General features: G+C 47.1%; 2 protein-coding genes across 5 annotated transcripts in view; both read right to left on the reverse strand.

Annotated features, from left to right (window-relative positions):
• LOC122383873 (protein amalgam-like) overlaps nucleotides 1–11,210 on the reverse strand; it is a 36,620-nt gene extending 25,410 nt beyond the window's left edge. The window contains exon 1 of the mRNA XM_043370683.1: nucleotides 10,983–11,210. Within this exon, the coding sequence (XP_043226618.1) occupies nucleotides 10,983–11,055 (73 nt within the window). The 5' untranslated portion in view covers nucleotides 11,056–11,210. The remainder of the gene's footprint in view (nucleotides 1–10,982) is intronic.
• Nucleotides 11,211–18,472: 7,262 nt separating this feature from the next.
• Nucleotides 18,473–19,346, reverse strand: part of LOC122383881 (ragulator complex protein LAMTOR3-like) — an 83,025-nt gene continuing 82,151 nt past the window's right edge. For all 4 annotated transcript variants that reach the window (XM_043370692.1, XM_043370693.1, XM_043370694.1 and 1 more), the window contains exon 5: nucleotides 18,473–19,194. In XM_043370692.1, coding sequence (XP_043226627.1) covers nucleotides 19,057–19,194 — 138 coding nt within the window. In that variant the 3' untranslated portion in view covers nucleotides 18,473–19,056. The remainder of the gene's footprint in view (nucleotides 19,195–19,346) is intronic.

Below are 19,346 nucleotides of genomic sequence, written 5' to 3' on the forward strand. Positions count from 1 at the left end.
CAAAATTGACCTGACCTTAGGTCATCGATATCAAAATTCTGAGATAAACATTTTGTACATGCTATTGCTCTTAGCAATCGCTGAAAGTTTCAAAGCGATCGGTCACTCGGTGTAGCTATGACAGACATTGAAACTTTTTATGAGGTGAGGTCACTTCAAGTGACCTGGTGACCTGACCTTGAATGACCTTGGTCGTCTGAAATTTTCACAACATGTGTAGAATTGATGTATGATAAGGTGTACCAAAAACGGCGGCGCTCCGCGCCGCCGTTTTTGAGATATTCGCGAAAAACCACAAGGGGGGGGGGGGTGTTCAAACACCCCCCCCCCCAGCAGGGCGCGGGTTAACTTAATTCAACTAAGGAGCAGTATACAAAATAATGTGGCTAATAATAGCCATTTTCCAGACGGTCATCTGGCACATATTTGTTCATATTTGGTGTGGTATGGTCAAATTAGGTTCATAGTTGATTTTTAGCAGTTCTCAGCTTTGGAAGCACTTGTTGCTTATGCCTGGTTATAACTGGTTTATCCAATTGTCAGACGTTATTTCCATTTAAACATTGAAATAGACTTATGATATGAAAGCATTTGTTGTGAAAGAGATTTGGTTAGACATGGTCATCTTTGGTGCATTCGCCAGATAAACCATCGTGAAATGTTCCAATATGTTTAACATTTACCGATGGATTTCCGGTGGAAGCTACCCGTAGTCATTAAAGGGAGATAATGACCTTTTTCCACAAAATCTGAGTTAGGACCATTTTCTGACAAAACACAACAAGTTATAATGTAAATTAAAACCATTTTGCTCAATTCGGTACCTTGCCGCAAATATCTCAACTTGAAGTCACGTTAGCGGGGAGCGCTGAAAATGACCGTTGAATAAGTACTTACATCACTTTTTGGTACTTGCATGTAATTTTGTAAAATGAGCTTATTCCTTACATTTGATCTTCATCACATCTAGTTAGTTAATGGTCGTCTATAGTGCCTTCAAAAGATATTCATGGTTTGGGGGTGGTTTATGTCTAAATTTACGCAACTATTTTTCCTGTTCATCATCTGACGCCATATGCTGCTATTTTAGTAGCAACGACTCAATTTTGAATCGGTCCCGCCGACTGCACAATAAAAGAAGATAGATACAACACTTTTGTGGCATCACTGAAAAACTTATGCAGTACTGTTATCGAAATTCTCATAACACCGTTCGACAAACCTGAAGTCTTTTTGAAATAAATATGCTTGTATTTTTCGCTTCAGGCTCTGACGCCAAAATAATGAATTTCGTAGTCGCAATCGCAAGATTTGGCTGCGTTTCTGGCGCATGCCGTTCATTTGTGGCGCAAAATAATCCTATTACCTACTTGGAAACAAAGAAGAGTAGGCACTATGTACCCCCGAATTAGAATCTAATTAATTCTAAACCGAATTAACTCTAATTCAAATTAGAATCCTTACAACCAAGCAACGACAAGGCGATAACATAAACAAAAACCCAAGCGTCGCTGTTTGAAACAAAAGCGCCATATACTGTGACTTTTTTATAGAGAAGGACAACGCATTTCGGTGGGTGTTACAAGTACTGCAAGTACTGCTTCTTTTTTGCAAAAATAAAAACCTTTTTCACATACGAAAATGTGCTAGGAAATTTTCATATTTTATAGAAACTACAGTAGAAATAGTATAGATGTCGAGTAATTTTTATTTAATAAAAAAGAAAGCTCATTATCTCCCTTTAAGTGTTGACCGTGAACAGAACCATCACATTTCCCTGAACCACGGATCACATAAGGTGATCAGATCATCACATCAGGCACGGATCACATTAGGTGATCCGTGCCTGAACCATCCGGGGCTTCCCCAGCGCTATGTTACGACATACCAAGTAAAAGCTTACTCGCGCTGTGAAAACTGTTAAGATCAAAGCCGATCGCTTATTAATTAGTATACCTCTATGGATCGTTTCCACTTGCTACCCATGCTAACAGCCTTGGGACCTGCACTCCACAGCCGTCAATGATGGCACCAATATGTCCTGTATCGCAGCGCTGTATATAAAACTCTCCCGGCTTTCAGCATGTGACGGGCTCATTCATAAATCAAAAGTCCCGAAGCCCGAAGCTGCGGCGGGTGCATTGTTCAACCGGCAGAGGGAGTGATTAATTTCCTGGTGAGTCATTATGTATAAGACGCTAAACGAAGCGCTCTGTCACGGCAAAGCTGCCGCGCCTCCCGGCAATAATGATGGCTATTTCGTGGTATTAGAACATAGCCGTGGGACCCGAGGGCTGGCCGACAATACGCTTTTTAACGTCAGAGAATATTCTTCTCAGAGTGTGAACACTGGTGCGAGGAGGATGTTTTAACCATGTTGAAACCGTGCATAAGTTGAAATCTTTTAGTATAAGCTGCATCATTTTTGTAATAAAAAACTTTGTTTATCGACAGAGAAAGCACACAATAAGACGGCTAATCATGGTCTTATTTAATTAAATCGCTTCAAAAACTCCATTGAGACGAGGCTGCGAGTGTCAGGCGGAGGAGTATCATCAAGGGCATTAGGTACACCTGCCGCTGATAATGGACAAGACTAGGGTTACCCGCGTGCTCCGCAACGCGAAGAAGGGTTATTTGTGACCCGTGGGTATTGGGTTGGTCTGTGTCGATTTGGTTGGTATCCATTTCGTTCGATTGCTTTTTGACGGCCAAAACAAAAAAGATACATCGCATCGAGGTGCCCGTGTCGTATTATCATGCGTTCTACTTAAGAATGATTCGAAAACTGGCGTGAAGTCTTTTGAGGGCCATCGATGAATTTCGCTAAAAATGACAATGTAATGTTTTGGAACATTTACATTTTTAAGAATACTGTTGCTTATAATGTAAAATTGAAGATTGAGCCTTGGACAGAATTGAATGCTCTTTCCAACGGTACCATTTTCAACTGCCAAACGTATCAGGTTATACAACAAAACCCGTGTGAATGATAAAGTGGCACATCATCGACAAACACCATTTTCTCCCGTGATTTGAACCACCTTGGCATCGATCAATTAGCTATTCACAATTTTCTCATGAGAGGCGGTACATTTCTCTTGCCAACAGGCGTTGTTTCAACTCGCTCTGTTTAACGGTCACCTAAAATTAAATCAATTCCAAAATCCGTCAAAAACCGCATTTTTTCAACAAAAGTGCCTTCACGGGTGCACGTGGCACGTGCCATCCTCTGCATCGTACACCATTCCACAGCCCGCTCAATGATCTACACGATGCTGTTTTCCCCGTGTCGGTCGGACCCCTGGTCACCAAGATATTGCACGGGGACCGGACCCGTGTCGGGCAAATGTGGCTGTTTTCGCCCGATTTCGCGCGCCAATTTATACATGTAAAGTCTATGACGCGATTTTGCACTTTTTGGGCACCCGCCACGGGCTCCCTATCAATCCGATCGAGTCCAGACCCCTCAAAGGCACGTCGCGCATCCTTGATCTATAAGTTGTGCAAATTTCACCGGGCTAGGTGCAACGGGCTGGCCTGTAGTCCACGCAAAGCACCACCAAGTCGGGACCTCGGTAACGGACAGACGCACCCACCACAAATAGTAATATAGACAAGCGGCTGCGCCACTTGCTTTGCTGCGTGGTAGGAAAAAATTGCGGCACCAGCCAATTTGCTTTCGAATGGTGTTCGTTTCAAATCGATGTGTCGTTTAGAAGCATAGATATGGACGGAAATGTGAAGAGAATTTAAAAAAGAACTGTTCTGAGGGCTTTGCTGGATGAAATCTGGCTGATTCGGGGTCAAGAGTCAATACGGGTCAAAGGGGTCAGCCCCGGTCACTTTGGGTCAGGCCAGGTCACATAGGTCACCTCTCGTCCGCTGGGATCAGCCCGGGCCACTGTTCTGCTTTTGCCTCCACCACTACCCCTACCCCTACCACTACCCCTATCTCTACCACTACCCCTACCACTACCCCTACCACTACCCCTACCACTACCCCTACCACTACCCCTACCACTACCCCTACCACTACCCCTACCACTACCCCTACCACTACCCCTACCACTACCCCTACCACTAACCCTACCACTACCCCTACCACTACCTCTACCCCTACCCCTACCACTACATCTACTCCTACCCCTACCCCTACCACTTCTACTACCCATACTCCTACCCCTACCACTACCCCTACCTATACCCCTACTACTACCCCTACCACTACCCTACTACTACCCCTATCCCTACTACTACCCCTACCACTACCACTACCCCTACCCCTACCCCTACCCCTACCTCCTACCACTACCACTACCCCTACCACTACCACTACCTACCACTGGGTCATGTCAGGTCACATAATATGTAGTTAGATCCAATAAATATTTTAAAAAATCAGACCTTAAAAGTTTTAGCCCTGCTCCTATTCGTGCCATTCCATTACGCTTAATCGATTTTGTCGGAAATGGCGCTTTGTGGCATATGTGGCGCATTGCGACAAACGCGGCGCATTTTCACCCGGTGATTGAGCATGCATCTTGGCACCAAATTGCACCCATATCGGGCCATATTTGACAAAACTGTGCGATTTGCGGCAAAAATGACGCCCTGGGATAATTGTGGCGCATTGCGGCAAACGCGGTGCATTTTTATACTCGTATCGCCAAATGTTCCTGTTGAACGAAAAATCTACAGCTTCTTTCGCCACCATTTATCAAAATCAATTTCACCATCCGCCAATGCGAGGCACCCGCCACCGATCGGCATGCATTTAGTCCACAAAGTTTGTCGACCCCGGCTCTCAATGAAGATCTACGAACCGATCAAAATTTCTTTGGCGTTCTTCCGGCGCGCGCCACGTGCCAACCGTGCACCCCAGCGAGTCGGAACCTAGAAAAGGCGTTGACCCGCTCTGTCACCTAGAAGGTGTGCAAATTTCAACCCCCTACGCCGTACCGTCTGCCCTGTAGGCGAGGCTAATTGAACCCACTACACGATGTGCGGACACACAGACTCACAGACAGACGGATTCTGTTTGAATAGTAAGTTAGACAAGCGGCTGCGCCACTTGCTTTGCTGCGTGGTAGAAAAAAATTGCGGCACCAGCCAATTTGCTTTCGAATGGTGTTTGATTCATGTCGATGTGTCGTCTAGAAGCATAGATATGGACGGAAATGTGAAGAGAATTTAAAAAGAACTGTTCTGAGGGCGTTGTTGGATGAAATTTGGGTGATACGGGGTCAAAGGGGTCAGCCCCGGTCGCTTTGGGTCAGGCCAGGTCACATAGGTCACCTCTCGTCCGCTGGGATCAGCCCGGGCCACTGTTCTGCTTTTGCCTCCACCACTACCCCTACCACTACCACTACCACTACCCCTACCCCTACCACTACCCCCACCACTACCCCTACCCCTACCACTACCCCTACCACTACCACTACCACTACCCCTACCACTACATCTCCCCTACCCCTACCACTACCACTACCCCTACCCCTACCCCTACCACTACCCCTACCACTACCCATACCACTACCCCTACCCTACCCTACCCCTACGACTACCCTTACGACTACCCCTACAACTACCCCTACCACTACCACTACCACTACCCCTACCTCTACCACTACCCCTACCCATACCACTACCAATACCGCTGGGTCATGTCAGGTCACAGACTAATTGGATCCAATAAGTACTAAACAATCAGACTTAAAAAGTGTTCCAGCCCTGCTCCTATTCGTGCCATTCCATTACGCTTAATCGATTTTGTCGGAAATGGCGCATTGTGACAAATGTGGGGCATTGCGGCAAATGCGGCGCATCTGTACCTATTGTTTAAGCATGCATCCTGGCACCAAATTGTACCCTTATCGGACCATATTTGACAAAACTGTGCGATTTGCGGCAAAAAGGACGCCTTGTGACCAATGTGACGCTTTGCGGCAAACGCGGTGCATTTGTATACTCATATCACAAACTGTACCCATTGAACGAAAATCAACACATTCTTTCGCCACCATTTATCAAAATCAATTTCACCATCCGCCAATGCGAGGCACCCGCCGCCGATCGGCATGCATTTAGCTCACAAACTTTGTCGACCCCGGCTCTCAATGATATATCCGATATATCTACGAACCGATCTAAATTTCATTGTCGTTCTTCCGGCGCGCCCCACGCGCGAACCGTGCACCCCAGCGAGTGGAAACCTAGAAAAGGCGCTGACCCGCTCTGTCACCTATAAGGTGTACAAATTTCAGCCCTCTACGCCGTACCGTCTGCCCTGTAGGCGGGGTTAATTGAACCCACTACACGGCGTGGCGGACACACACACTCACACACTCACAGACAGACGGATTCTGTTCGAATAGTAAGTTAGATTAATATTATCGAGGACATGTTTGCATCGTGGCGTTAGCGTAAGTAAATAACGTAAGCCCGTAAGTAAACTTCACGTGATATACCACACGTAAATGATGAGTGCATACAATTACACAAAACGTAAAAGTCAGCATACACACGATCATTCAAAAACGGACATTTATGGATGCAGTGTGAATTTAACCCTCGCCGGCACAGGGGGGCGGGGCGGTTGATGCAACCCCTTAAGGTTTTTCGCGAATAACTCGCGTAAAAACCGGCCGATCGCAACGAAACTTTCAGTACTTTCGCATTGATTAATTTTACACCTACCCTGAAAATTTAATAGCCCTGGCCTAAATGACCTTTGACCTGTAACCTCTTTTCCGAGACCATGTTTGGCCGGAATCGCGATTCGGCGTATGTCGGCTCGCATCAGCCGCGCGTTTGCAAGCTTTTCGTGGTTTCAAACGTTCAAACATGTGATTAAATGTTGCTCCCAAGCATAAGGGTGGGTGTCAAGGTCACCTGAAGGTCAGGTCAGGTTATTGACCTTTGGTGACCTCGGTTCACTTTTCCGAGTTTTACATGTTTCTAGGCTAGTTTTTGGAGCTGAATTCGAATTTAGCAACCATTTGAACATTTACGAAGTAGTTTTGGTGCCTTCGTAACATGTTACGAAGCTGTCAGAGGCGGTTGACACCTACTACGAATACTCGGCAGGACGCCTACTGGTTGACCTGACCTGACCTGACCCGACCTGGCCTAAATGCATGAATGCATCATCTGTGATCAACACTAACATGATATTCGTGATCAGCGCCCCGAAAAAAAAAAACCATAGCAGCCACACTTTATGACGTTCTAGCAGGTCCCGATTTTCCCGATTTTTGGGTCATTGACTGACATGGAAGGTCAACCTTCCTCTCAGGTCCTCAGGTCTCAGGTCAGGTCATTGGCTTCTTCTCGTCACGGGCAACACGCTCGTTTTTTCCACGAAGCTATAGCTCGATCAGGGGCGAAACGGCAAGGGGGGGGGGGGGCAACGGATCCCTCAACCCTTATACGTTCGCGCTAGCTCGATCAAGGGCCAACGCGAGAGGGTACGGGTCGCACCAGCCCCCCTTGTGCCGTCGAAGGACGCAAAATGGCTTGTGCCGGCGAGGGCTAACTTTGTAAGGCATTTTACCGTTGTTTGATCTGATCCAATCTATTGTCACCTACGCTTCTTTATTGAACCAAACTCAATGAAGCTATGATTTCAGTGACGTATTGTTATTTAAATGATGGCAGTTGAATAACATACAATCAGGTTATGCTCACGATTGTCTGGCAAACGATGACTTGAGTCATGCAATTCAGCAATTAGTAAGAAAAATGAGTTAGGGTGTCACCGAGACAAAACGTGTTCAAATAATTGAGACATTTGTTACAACGAAATGATAAAAAGACATCATTCGCGGCACAACGATCAGCTTTACGGTACTCTAGGATTTTTTTTTGGGGGGGGGGGTGAACTGCATCAGCATATTTAAAAAAAATCATCAAACCTACCTATTTAAAAAAAAATCATCAAAGCAGTATACATATACTGTCATCTGTCTATCAACTGTCGTGCATGTCTAAACATACCCCTGGATCTCGTATACTGCTGAAAGTGTTGATTTCAGAGCCGATGGGTATGAGACATATGACTCCTCAACTAGGTGCACGAGTTAACATGTTGGCGCCCTCATTGTTTGATTGATAAATGGCAGCGCCAGTCCAGTATGTGTAAATATTGACCGTTAATCAGGTCATGGGCAAAATATTTGTGCTGAGTTATCTATGAACCGTGCGGAATGTCCCCCGCGACCCCTCACCCACGCTCTCTTTGGAGTCGTTGCGATTCAATGTCCTATGTGAGTTTAAGCCAATTCTCCAGATCAGGGAAATTGACATCAACAGTCGACATCAGGCCGACTGTCGCTGAGCTTCGGAGCTACACTGTGCATGGCCTCCATCGTGACAAACAGTGCGATGGCCGCTGCATTGTCCGGTCACATGCCATCTCTGCCGACGGGACACTACACACTTATACCCTGTCGCTCGCGGGACAACTTGCCTCTCAGCAACATTAGCAGCAAGTAAGCTGCGCAAGTAGCCCAACACTATACCATACCCATGTCGCTCGTGATGCCACTATCTCTTAGTCTTGCGCTTGGAAATGTCTTGCGCCTCTGTTTCTTTCGTGGGACAGTAGCGCCCTTGTGCTTGCGGAACACAAGCCTCTGCCACCCAAGACACTAGCCACTTCCTCCTTGAACACTAACCCTGTCTGCCCGGAGAACAGCAGTCCCTGCCACCAAGGACACATAGTTCCTCTGAACACTGGTTCCTCTGAACAGTCACTGGTCCCTGTTTGCGGGGCATAAACCAGCTGATTTACGAGGGACAAAAACCCTTCCTGCCCGGGACACCAGGCCATATTGCCCATGGGACATCAGCCACTGCAAGCAGGACACCAACCCCGGCCCTGTGCGCTAGTTTCAAGCCCCAGAAACTCTTCCCTCGAGGCCCCGTCCCCGGCATGGGCTTCTCGTCACGGACACGCTTGACAAACGGCCGAAAATCGACACAGCCGGCGACCGTTTTCAATTTAGAGTGTCTCCGACCAAATCCCGAACAGACAACCGATATATGATGGGCAGGAGGTGTCCCCACAAACTAAAGAAATGAAGTTCTGCAGTGTCGAAATGAAACCAAGCGCACGAGTTACACAGTACACACTACACACCCGCGTTTCATAACCCAACCACCATTCATGATAAATACAGCACTCACGAGCACATCTTACTCATTGGAGCACGAGCATGCGCATTTGATTACGAAAAATGGCATTGGCATATTGTCAAATTAGTTTAACAAACGATTTATAGACAAATCGGTAGCCTATCTAAAGCAAAATCTATCCCGTTTTTCTGGTGAACAGCGCAGTTTCCTTTCATTGTAAGGAAGAAGAAAAGTGAGATGGTCAAAATGTAACATCAAGTAGTGGCCCCTCCCCACGCTGCAAAATGTCTGTCGCCATTCCGCTGATTGTTCGCGGCATATGATAACACACAAATGGGCCGTCAGGTAAAGGAGGAGAATGAGGACTACACGCGCCAACGGTTGTAAACGCTAATGCCTTGGCCATCCGAAGGTAGAACTCCACAAAGTAATGCCCGAAAACTCCTGTTGTGTTACGAAAGTGAAAGAAGTAACGCTTTATAATACGCGCTTTGCAGCAGGTTAAACAGTTCTTAAACGATGGCCATGCCTGAATTTCCAGCAAAGTAAAAGACTCCATTCGCGAGTTGCCATCCAAGGAAGGGGTTCCTTCTTGAACGGAGGGCACACGGTACTTCTTGGAGAAATTCAATGAATTACAAAATCAAATCGGGCTCCGGTCTCGTAATACGAATGAGGAAACAGATTGCTCAAATTAATATTTCAGCTAATCTTAAGGGGAGGAATAAAATGTACTTTTGTCAAACGTTTGCCTTCAGGTCAAGTCAACTGGTCGGTAGGCTAAAGCACCGGACGGACCCGTATCATGTTTTAAAACCTGCGAAGCCATCCTTTCTTACGTTAGGTATATGTAGCATCAAATAAGAACTCACCCCATAAGGCGGTGTTCTCGGTGTCCGTGGCATTTTTGAGCCGTAAAAACGAGATAAACTGGTCAGAGGTGTCGGCAGAACCGCTACAGAAACGCCAATTTATCATAAGTATGATGATGTTTCGACTACATTTTCCGGAAAGAATACACTTGAAGTGACTTTTTACACGTATGTAGGACGACCTAATAAATTTGCAATCATATCCGAGCAACACCATGCCTTCGTATTCAATCGTTGCAGCCTTCGTTGCAATCATGTACCTGCGTACCACTTCCCTGTCGTTGACTGTCAGCTGAGTTGCCGTATACGTATGGGACTTCATTCACTGCGTGCTACCGATCGTCCTCTAAGGTTGGGCGTACCATTAGGAAAAAGCTACTTGCAATGAAGTGTAGCCCGCTAGTAAGAAAAGACATACCTACTCGTATTAACTCACATTTGGAAACACTATAAAGTTACGTCCAATGCTTCTAAAAACGGTTTGTCACCAAAGTAAATAGGTAAATACTGGCATGTTTTGATTAAGTTGTATTTGTGTAGTAATATACATAACGCTTTAAGCTAGGGACGTTTTGGAATACCCAACGGAAATGATGCAGCGCATGATCAATCCTTATTGGAGCCATCTTCATAGGCTGCGGAACGGGAAGGGCACCGTGCCCCCTTTGATTTGGGCATTTTAACATAAGCCCTATGGCCGTTGCATGGAAAAAATGGGACCAAAAGTCGGCAGTGCCCCGCACCCCCCTCTATTGAAGATGTTCCGTCGCTACTGGCATCTTATATTGCCAAGTGAATCTGTTGCGGTCGTTTCCCGTGGGAGTTATGGAGCAGGACATTCAGATGCAAAAGACAAAAATGAAAAATTTAAGACATCTTTGGAGCTTAAAATATCTTCATAAGATCCAAGATATTTCAAAGTTATCTTCATACCTAATCCTATTTAAATTTCCCGAAAATATCCGGCCTCACCTGCTGGCCGTGGGAGAGGAGTCGCGGCAATCACCAGCAGAGCCAGCAGCCCGGTCCACGAGGAGAGCTCCATGGTGACGTGCACGATGTGCAACTGGCACCCCCGGGCGCTCCGCTCTGCCGGCGCGCCAAAACCGGCCCGTCCGCGCGCTAATCGGACCAATAGCAGACGCCGGCGGCGGTCAGCGCGCGGCGCGAGCGGCCGTGCGCGCGCGCGGGGCAGATGCAAGTGGCGGACGATGTGAGGTGTCACGGCCCATCTGCGATCAGGGACGCCGTGACGCGTTCCGGACGACCGGTGGGTGACACCGACTGCCAGCACCCACTCACATTAGCGCCGGCCGGCCCGGCGGATCTCGCTAATTACCAATCTCCGCAGTCAAGTGCATTTGCCGAGTTGAATTTCAGAGGAGCTCTGACCGCCGGAAAAGGGCTGTGACAATGGTACTGTTCGATTGGCTCGCAGCCACTGATGAAGGGAAAGATCATAGATGCATTGCTTATTATTTGCGCGATAACTACTAAATTTAAATTAAGTGACGTTACTTTTTAAGCTGGATGTGAAAATAGATCTAAAAAGGCACCCTAAGTTGCGATAATCAATGCGTTTTGTTATCCTGACGGGCAAACCTTGACCAAGAACCCAGACGGCACGAATCCCTGGCTAACTCCACTGTCGATACGCGGCGGAATTAGAAAAGAGAGCTCGTCCGGCCCGGAGGGGTCGTTGGCAGCGCGGCCGACGGGCCGACGAGCCGACGATGCGACGAGTCCCCACCTGTGTCGGCTGGTGCGTCCATTCACAGGGGACGCGTTAGTTATCAGTTTTCAGTCGCTGTAGCCGTTGTCGCAGTTGTCAGCCGCTGTAGCAAGCTAACCAGTCACTGACTATATAGTAAAGATTGACGAGATTTTCCGAACAGAGCGCTGCGGAGGAAACGTCCAGTCAGTCATTCGATATTCAGACTATAGGCCGAACTCAAAGGCGCTTATCAGTTAATAAGCGTCCTGCTGGGTTCCAACTAAGCCAACTTAGCCAATAGCCATAGTGGGAAGGAGGGGTGTAACCATGAATGCACTCGGTATACAAAACAACAACAGAGAGGTAGGAAAAAGGGGAAAAAATAATAAAATGCTTTCAGTAGGTACCTAAGTACCTACCCTATTCGTGGCAGGCTCCCGGCTAGTTACCCCTATTAGTCGCAGGGGGAGGGGGGCTGTTTACGGCCCCCTTAACATCTCGAAAGCTAAACGGCTGATTTTCAAAATTCAAACGGCATTTTGAAAAAAGAAAATTCTCAAAAAGTAAATAAGGGGCAGTAGGGAGATAGGAACTACGAATTGCAGATGTTTTTTTCAACTGCCCGTCACGGCCATGTTTTTTTAGCCAATTTTGACGCAACTACTGCCGATCGATGCAGAATGAACCAACAACTGACACGCACACGCATAATCAAAATGAGCATTTCGAAAAATCATAGGCGGATACAGGTAATTGAATTTTGGAGGTATACATACATACAACATACATAATAAATCGTTTTTTTTTGCTGGTGCAGTCAGCGAAACGGGCTAGCAATGGTTTTATCATGTTACAAAAACATGTGATAAAATGCCTAAAATTAGATTATAATTCATAGGCGGCGTCAGGGCACCGAAGTTGGGAGGTGAAATCGAACTCCCTTTCTTTTTCCTGGAACCGCTTATGATCCACCTCTTGCTCACTTGTGAACATGTAATACCTACCTACAAATTATGATCATTTCAATCGCTATTGCATTTGCTACTAAACATACCAAACATACCAAACGTCATGATCCAAGAAGCAAACATTCACTGTGTGTAAATACTTCCCAATATTCAGCATCTGGACGCACCTATGATTTTCGGGAAAAAACATAGCTTGCAACTATTGGCGATCCCATGACATGATGAATTTACATGATGAATTTGTAGTCGCTCCAGGGCAGTCTGACTTTTAGGGTAGAGTGGGGCAAAGCGCCCAGGGCGGGTAAAAGGCCCACCCCTATTTTTTTGTGAAATGCTCGACTTTTCAAAGAATCCCTGATAGCCATTTTCAAGAACACTCATGAATCTGCTTGTACTTCCTTTTTTGGTTCCACAAGTGGGGTGTTCTGGATGTAAGATAAAGATTAGTACATTTCTGACATTTTTTTTTGGAATTACATGCTTTCTTACTGCTAAAACTTTGTCTGATAGAGATTAAAGAAGGCAATGAAATTTCGCTATATCGAACCTGTAGATTTAAGCTACATTTTGAACATTTTGTTTGCAACACAATCGTGACAGACCTGATTTTGGTGGACTTTATTTTGAATGTGTTGTTGGAGTAATACGTTCACTTTGGCGTGGGGCAAAGCGCCCATCATCGGCCAATGGGAGTTATACAGTACGGGCAACTGCGAGCATTTTGGGCTCAAAATGAGTGGCGGGATACGTTTATGATGCTCAGGATTCTGATTAAATATGCAATTTTCTGGTTAGTATCTGTGGTGTCGTAATGTCACGTGAGGTCGGGTCACAGTGCTGCCGCCTGGTGGTGACATGACCCGGGTGCGACCGGCTCGCGGAGCGGGAGTCGCCCGCTGACGCTTGAGCCGCGCGGAGCTGCGGTTACGTTTATTACTTTGCATCGTTGTTCATTGCTTATGTTAACCCTAGAACGCCTAGGGGGGGTTGTATCAACCCCCCCCCTGAGGTTTTTTCGAAGTGCACGCTAAACGGCTTGTCGTAGCGGGCTGAAATTTTCAATACCCTCTGGGGCAACCTTTGCGCATCTTTTGCCGAAAAAAAATTGATCGGGTCATGTCAGGTCACGGAGTTATGACGTCATAAGAGGTACAGCCTCCGGCCGACAGTTACCAAACGTGTGCGCCGAATCCCTAGGTTTTCTGCCGGTGATACCCACATTGTTTGATGGATCATGATGAAACTTCCCATGCATGTTGGGGCAAGCATTGGCTATCGTGTGGTGCAAGAAAATTGACCGGGTCAGGTCAGGTCACGGAGTTATGACGTCACAAGAGGAACAGCGTCCGGTACTATTTTTGAAAAGCGCCCGAACCACTATTTTGCTAATTCTTGTCACCTCAATGGGAATATGCAGCAATATTAGCTTCTATAGGGAGCAAATGGACCTCCCAAATCCAAAAATACAATCAGATTTCAAAAATTTAAATTTTGATTTTTCGAATTTCTGCCGCCGACTGTGACCTTGCCGACTTCCGGCGCTCCCAACGCGCCATTTTTAGAGCTAGGGAAACGAAATACATACCAAACGATAGAGAATTGATCAAGGAACACGATAGTGAAGGTTTCAAGTCGATATCTCCCACCGTTTTGCCGCAATCGCCGCCGAAAGTTGAAACAAGTCTATTTTTCCGAAAATTTGACCTTTGACCGGTCAAAAGTAGGTCAAATGTTTACCTAGGACCAAAAAATATACCACCAATCGCGAGATCTCGTTGAGAGCAATCCGTTGGTTTTTTCCGCTAAGCTCTACGACCTTCCGTTTCGAAACGCCAGGGGGGGTCGTAACAACCCCCCCCTGGTCGTTCGTGTTATGAGAAATGGCCTGGTCGTGCGAGGGTTAAATATAGGTACTGCGAGACAGTACAGTATCGTCTGGAACGATTTATTCGCAAGAACTGATCTCCGCTCCCCAAGGCAGTGACAGGCGTTGACTGAATAAGGAGTGGGGTGGCGACAGCAGTGTTTAAGATGTTTTTTACTGGTGTAATCTGTCGAGTTGAATTTTAACGAAATGAGGAATGGATGAATGCTACATTATTTTGTCAGAGTATCAAAAGTGTGATGAAGCTTTCAGGACTGGGCGTTATGCCCCACTCACATGGGCGTTATGCCCCACGGGTGGGGCAAAACGCCCGATTTGTAGTCCTCTCAAATCGTACGGCATATCTAAAAAACTATACATACCACATGTTTCTGATGTGTTATTCGAAGAAAGCATAAGTAATGAGCTACTGGATCCGCTACCTGGTTATCCTTCAAATTTGCAAGATAAAGAGATACTGAGGCTGGAAAGTTAGGGTGGACGCTTTGCCCCACCCTACCCTACCAAACGCTCATCAAATGGTGCGGTGCATATAAAAATCAAGCCCCCCTTTTTGCACGCCTGGATCCGCCTATTATAGGAAAAACGTGCAAAAAGAAGGTGTACAATCACTATGTATACTGTATATGTTATCACATGATACCTTTCACGGTTATAATGCATCAGCATCGTGATGGTAGCCTAAATGACTCACTTCACGAATAGGACCTCACAATTCCCGATGCCCTGGAATCGCTCCTCATAAAGGTATCAACTCGAATTTTTCGGGGAAATGTGCCCAGTTTAGTTCTAGGAAGTCAGAAAATTTCAGCATCCTAGCTCCGGTCGTTTCGGAGATATCATCCCGAAAAACCTGAGGGGTGGATGAAAACACACCCTGCCACTAATAGGGTTAAAGAATAAAGGCCATTTTGTTTTGCTCAGGTCAGCACTGAGATCAATAGAGGTCAGCAAAGGTCAAATTTTCCCAACTTCAATATTTTGACGAATCGGCATACAGCACGCGAACAACAAAAGCCACAGGGCACAGGGTCTCAATGAAGCGCATTCGATAGCACTATAAAGCTTTTTCGCTGGCATGTTTGGATTTGAACTCCGATCAACGCTTTGGTATGGCTTTGGTCTCCAAAGGGCAAAACCCGTCAAGATTCAAGATAAACGGATTTTGCGGAAATGGCTTTGCTGCAAGAACGTTAAAATCAATCAATACATAGCGTAAGTGTTAAAGCCATCGTGTTTCTCTCGTCACGACGCGACGAATGAACTACCTTTAATTAATCTGACCTTCTTACTCCCCTCCGACTGGGGCTGGAGTAGGTGGGTGAAGCTGACAGCCCCCTGAAGGCTCTCACAACTGCTCGGTACCTTTGAAGATATAGAGCTTAAACGACCTATCAAACGCCGTTCGCCGTTTGTCGCTGCGAAGTGCGATGTGTAGTTTTTGAGATCTGAAGGGGGGGCCGAATCGGCCCCCCCGCCAGTTTCTTGTCCCGGCGGAGCCCGCCAGAAATAGGGTTAGTTAAAGATCTACAACTTTTACAAAAAAAAAAAAAATCAGGTCAGGTCAATATTGAGGTCACCAGAGGTCATCAACGATAAAATGTTGTGGAATTAGTTACCTATATAACTTTTAAACTAAAAAACATAGACATAAAACCAATACATTTTTTTGTTGCTCTCGCCGAGGCGATGCGAAATAAGTATGTGATGACCTTCACAGGTCAATTTGAAATTTGACCTGAGGTCAAGGTCAGGTCATTCATCAATGAGGTTGTGGGGTATGGTCATGCTGCATACCAAACGACGTGCCTTGACCAGGCGAGCAGTTTGGTATCACTTACAAGTCTTTAGCACCATCATGTCGTGATTTATTGACAGAAAAACGATTTATGACGTCACATGACCTCAGATGACCTTTGCCGGTGCCCCTGTCAATTAGCGGCACCAGGATCATCACCGATGAGATAATCTTCCATAATACTGAAGGAATTGGGTGGTTTTGACTCGTTTACACGAAGCAGGAGGCGTTTCAATATTTTCCCATAGGCTTGCAATGTAAAGGTCACGAGTCTGGCCTGACCTCAGGTCACAGATATGAAAATTCTGAGATATACAAATTGCACATACTGGTACCCTAACTAAAGCCTGAAGAGAAGAAATTGATCGGTCAAAAACTCTAGCTCTGGCGTGATTGCAAACTTTTCTGAGGTAGGGTCACCAAACCGCCTCTGGTGACCTGACCTGAGGTCAGATCAACTCAAAATTTTCAAAAATGTTGCGTAAAAGCCTTTTAGGAAAAGTCAGAAAATTTGAGCTTCCTAGCTCAAAGCGTTTGGGAGAAATAACCAAAAAACCTCAGGGGGGGGGGGGCTCCTGAGGCCCCCCCCCGCCAGGGATAGGGTTAATGATAGTCAGCTAGCAAGTCGGAAAAGCCGCGAATGGACTCAGCCTGCTGTATGGAAGAAGAATAAATGATGAGATTTGACTTCCTTCAACCCATGTTGTGACCTGAGTTGACCTGAGTGGATGTGACCTATCCTTGACCTCAACTTTCTCAGCTTAAAGCTATATCATTCGAGGCTCCTGTGCATGCCGAACAAGATGGTGCAAAAAATCGAATCTCTGCGACAGTTTTTTAGTGAAGTCATTTACAAAAAAAAAATGAGTCCGTACCTTTGGGCACTTGACCTGATCTCAGTGGTCATCGGATGGCTTAAGACCCTAAAATCGGGTACCCTCCGCTGCTTCTCGTAATGGCCCACACATTCGTTTTTTCCGCGAGGCTCCAGCTCAATTAGGAGCGAAACGGCAAAGAAGGTCGTACCCCACCCCTCTCGACCGAGGCGAAAAAAGATAGGTCCGACGGATGAGTAACCCGGTCCATTCTCTCTCCGCTCTACAACCTACACAAAAATCAGGATCAGCTGCCTCCGTGCTCGCCATGTGACACCCGGTAGCGCGGGGGTGGTGACCTTTAGCCCTCGGCTGTGACCGACCGCGAGTCGGTCACTCCGACACGGGCCACCTCGGTCCCCGGGGACCGGCAGCCATTACCCGCGCCGACGATTCGCATTCCAGCCTCTTTGTCGCGGCCGTTATCAAATCTCGACACAGTGTGGCTACCGATTGGATTCAGCGGAGCCGATCCGGTCAGACTGTGATGAGCTGAGCCGTCAGACACTGTCAGCCGGCCTCATATGGGCTCGGACCGGTGACGGGCGGTCGGTGCCGAGAGTTGGTGGATCGACACGCGTGGCAGCCGGTCCGCCGCGCTGGGGGTTCGGCCGGCTGGTCAGCCGAGTGTATCGTCCGACCGGCTGAGTTTGAACGCGTGGGAGTCATTGATGACGCGGTGTAAATGTGATCGGCAGTCGGCACAAGCGGAGGGTTACTTAATACTTTCATTCATCTACCTACCACGCATATCCAGAGGTAGAAAAGGTATGGTTCGGATAAAAAAAAACGTTTGGATCTTGTGCTATTTCGTGTGTCTCACTGTCGTGTGTCAACGTTATCTCAAGTATCACCCGTAGATATGTGTATACTGTATAGAAAGTTTGTAAGCAAAAGGTTGGGATGCAGTGGCTTATATCCAATAAGGTAGTTACCGAACATGATTAGGAACGGTATCAGTTCGTAGAAAACGTTCGATCAGGAAAAGCTTGTATCTTTAAGTTTTGCAAAGGGGAGTACGGCACGCGAGAATTATGCAGGCAATTAATACTCAAGGCTATCAACGTCAACGCTGCAATTAGTACCTACATTGAGAGGCGAAGACAGTGAAAGAGAGGAAAAGTCATAATGCCGATAAGGACAAAGGACGCTCAAAGCAACGCAGAAAGACGAGACAATGCTTCAGCCAGGTCCGTATAAAACTTCGACAATCGAACACATGTCAATCGATTACATGTATTAGTCGATTTCACATTTGCAGATGGCATAATGCACATAAACCATAACAGCTTATCATCTACAATATCATACACAAAAGTCCACACAATATTTCAGTCCACAAGACCGTCTAGCGTTTGCCTCGCTAGCCCAATAAAATATACGGGCTGGCCAGCCACGACCACGATTACATTCCCCGTCATAACTTGTCGGGAACTATGGTGGTTCCAAACAGCAGAGCATGAGCATACGCCCTCTCGAATACAGCTGGATAAACGTTCAGCGAGCACAAGGCAAACGCTTCTCAGTTCTGACCATGTGCCCCTGAGTCTGAGAGAGCACCGAATGCAACGATCCTCGGTGTCAGCCAACGTCTGGAGACCTCGACAGAGACGCTAACGCAGTAACACCGCATACACCGGCTCAGATTTGGCACTGTTAGCCCGCCATCTGCAGTGACCGACCGTCCCAGTTAGTTTCACAGTTGGCCGCGGCGCGGCGCCACCGTCGGTGCCCGTTTCTCCCGTCCGCCAGGCCGACTCTCGCACTCCCTTCACCCTCACCCGCGAGCGCCGCCAGGGTCGGACCTCAGTGGGGCCGCACCAGCGGCTGCAGTCTCTGCAGCAGCGGCTCCAGCGTGACGTCCAGAGAGGAGAGGTAGCCCGTGTTGGCCGAGGCGGCCGCCACCACCGTCAGAATGACCGGGTCCAGCCGGAACTGCACCACCTGACGAGCGCAGTTCCAACGGTTATAACGAGCGCAGTGTGGACCACACTGTGTGGTTACAATGTTCAAGCACAGGTCGGTTAAAGCTAGCGCAGTTTGCTTACAGCTAACGCAGGACGGCTAAAACGAGCGCAGTACGGTTAAAGCTAGCG

This window comes from Amphibalanus amphitrite, unplaced genomic scaffold, assembly GCF_019059575.1.
Source record: "Amphibalanus amphitrite isolate SeventyFive unplaced genomic scaffold, NRLGWU_Aamphi_draft 000175F_arrow, whole genome shotgun sequence".
NCBI classification, from domain to species: Eukaryota; Metazoa; Arthropoda; class Thecostraca; order Balanomorpha; family Balanidae; genus Amphibalanus; species Amphibalanus amphitrite.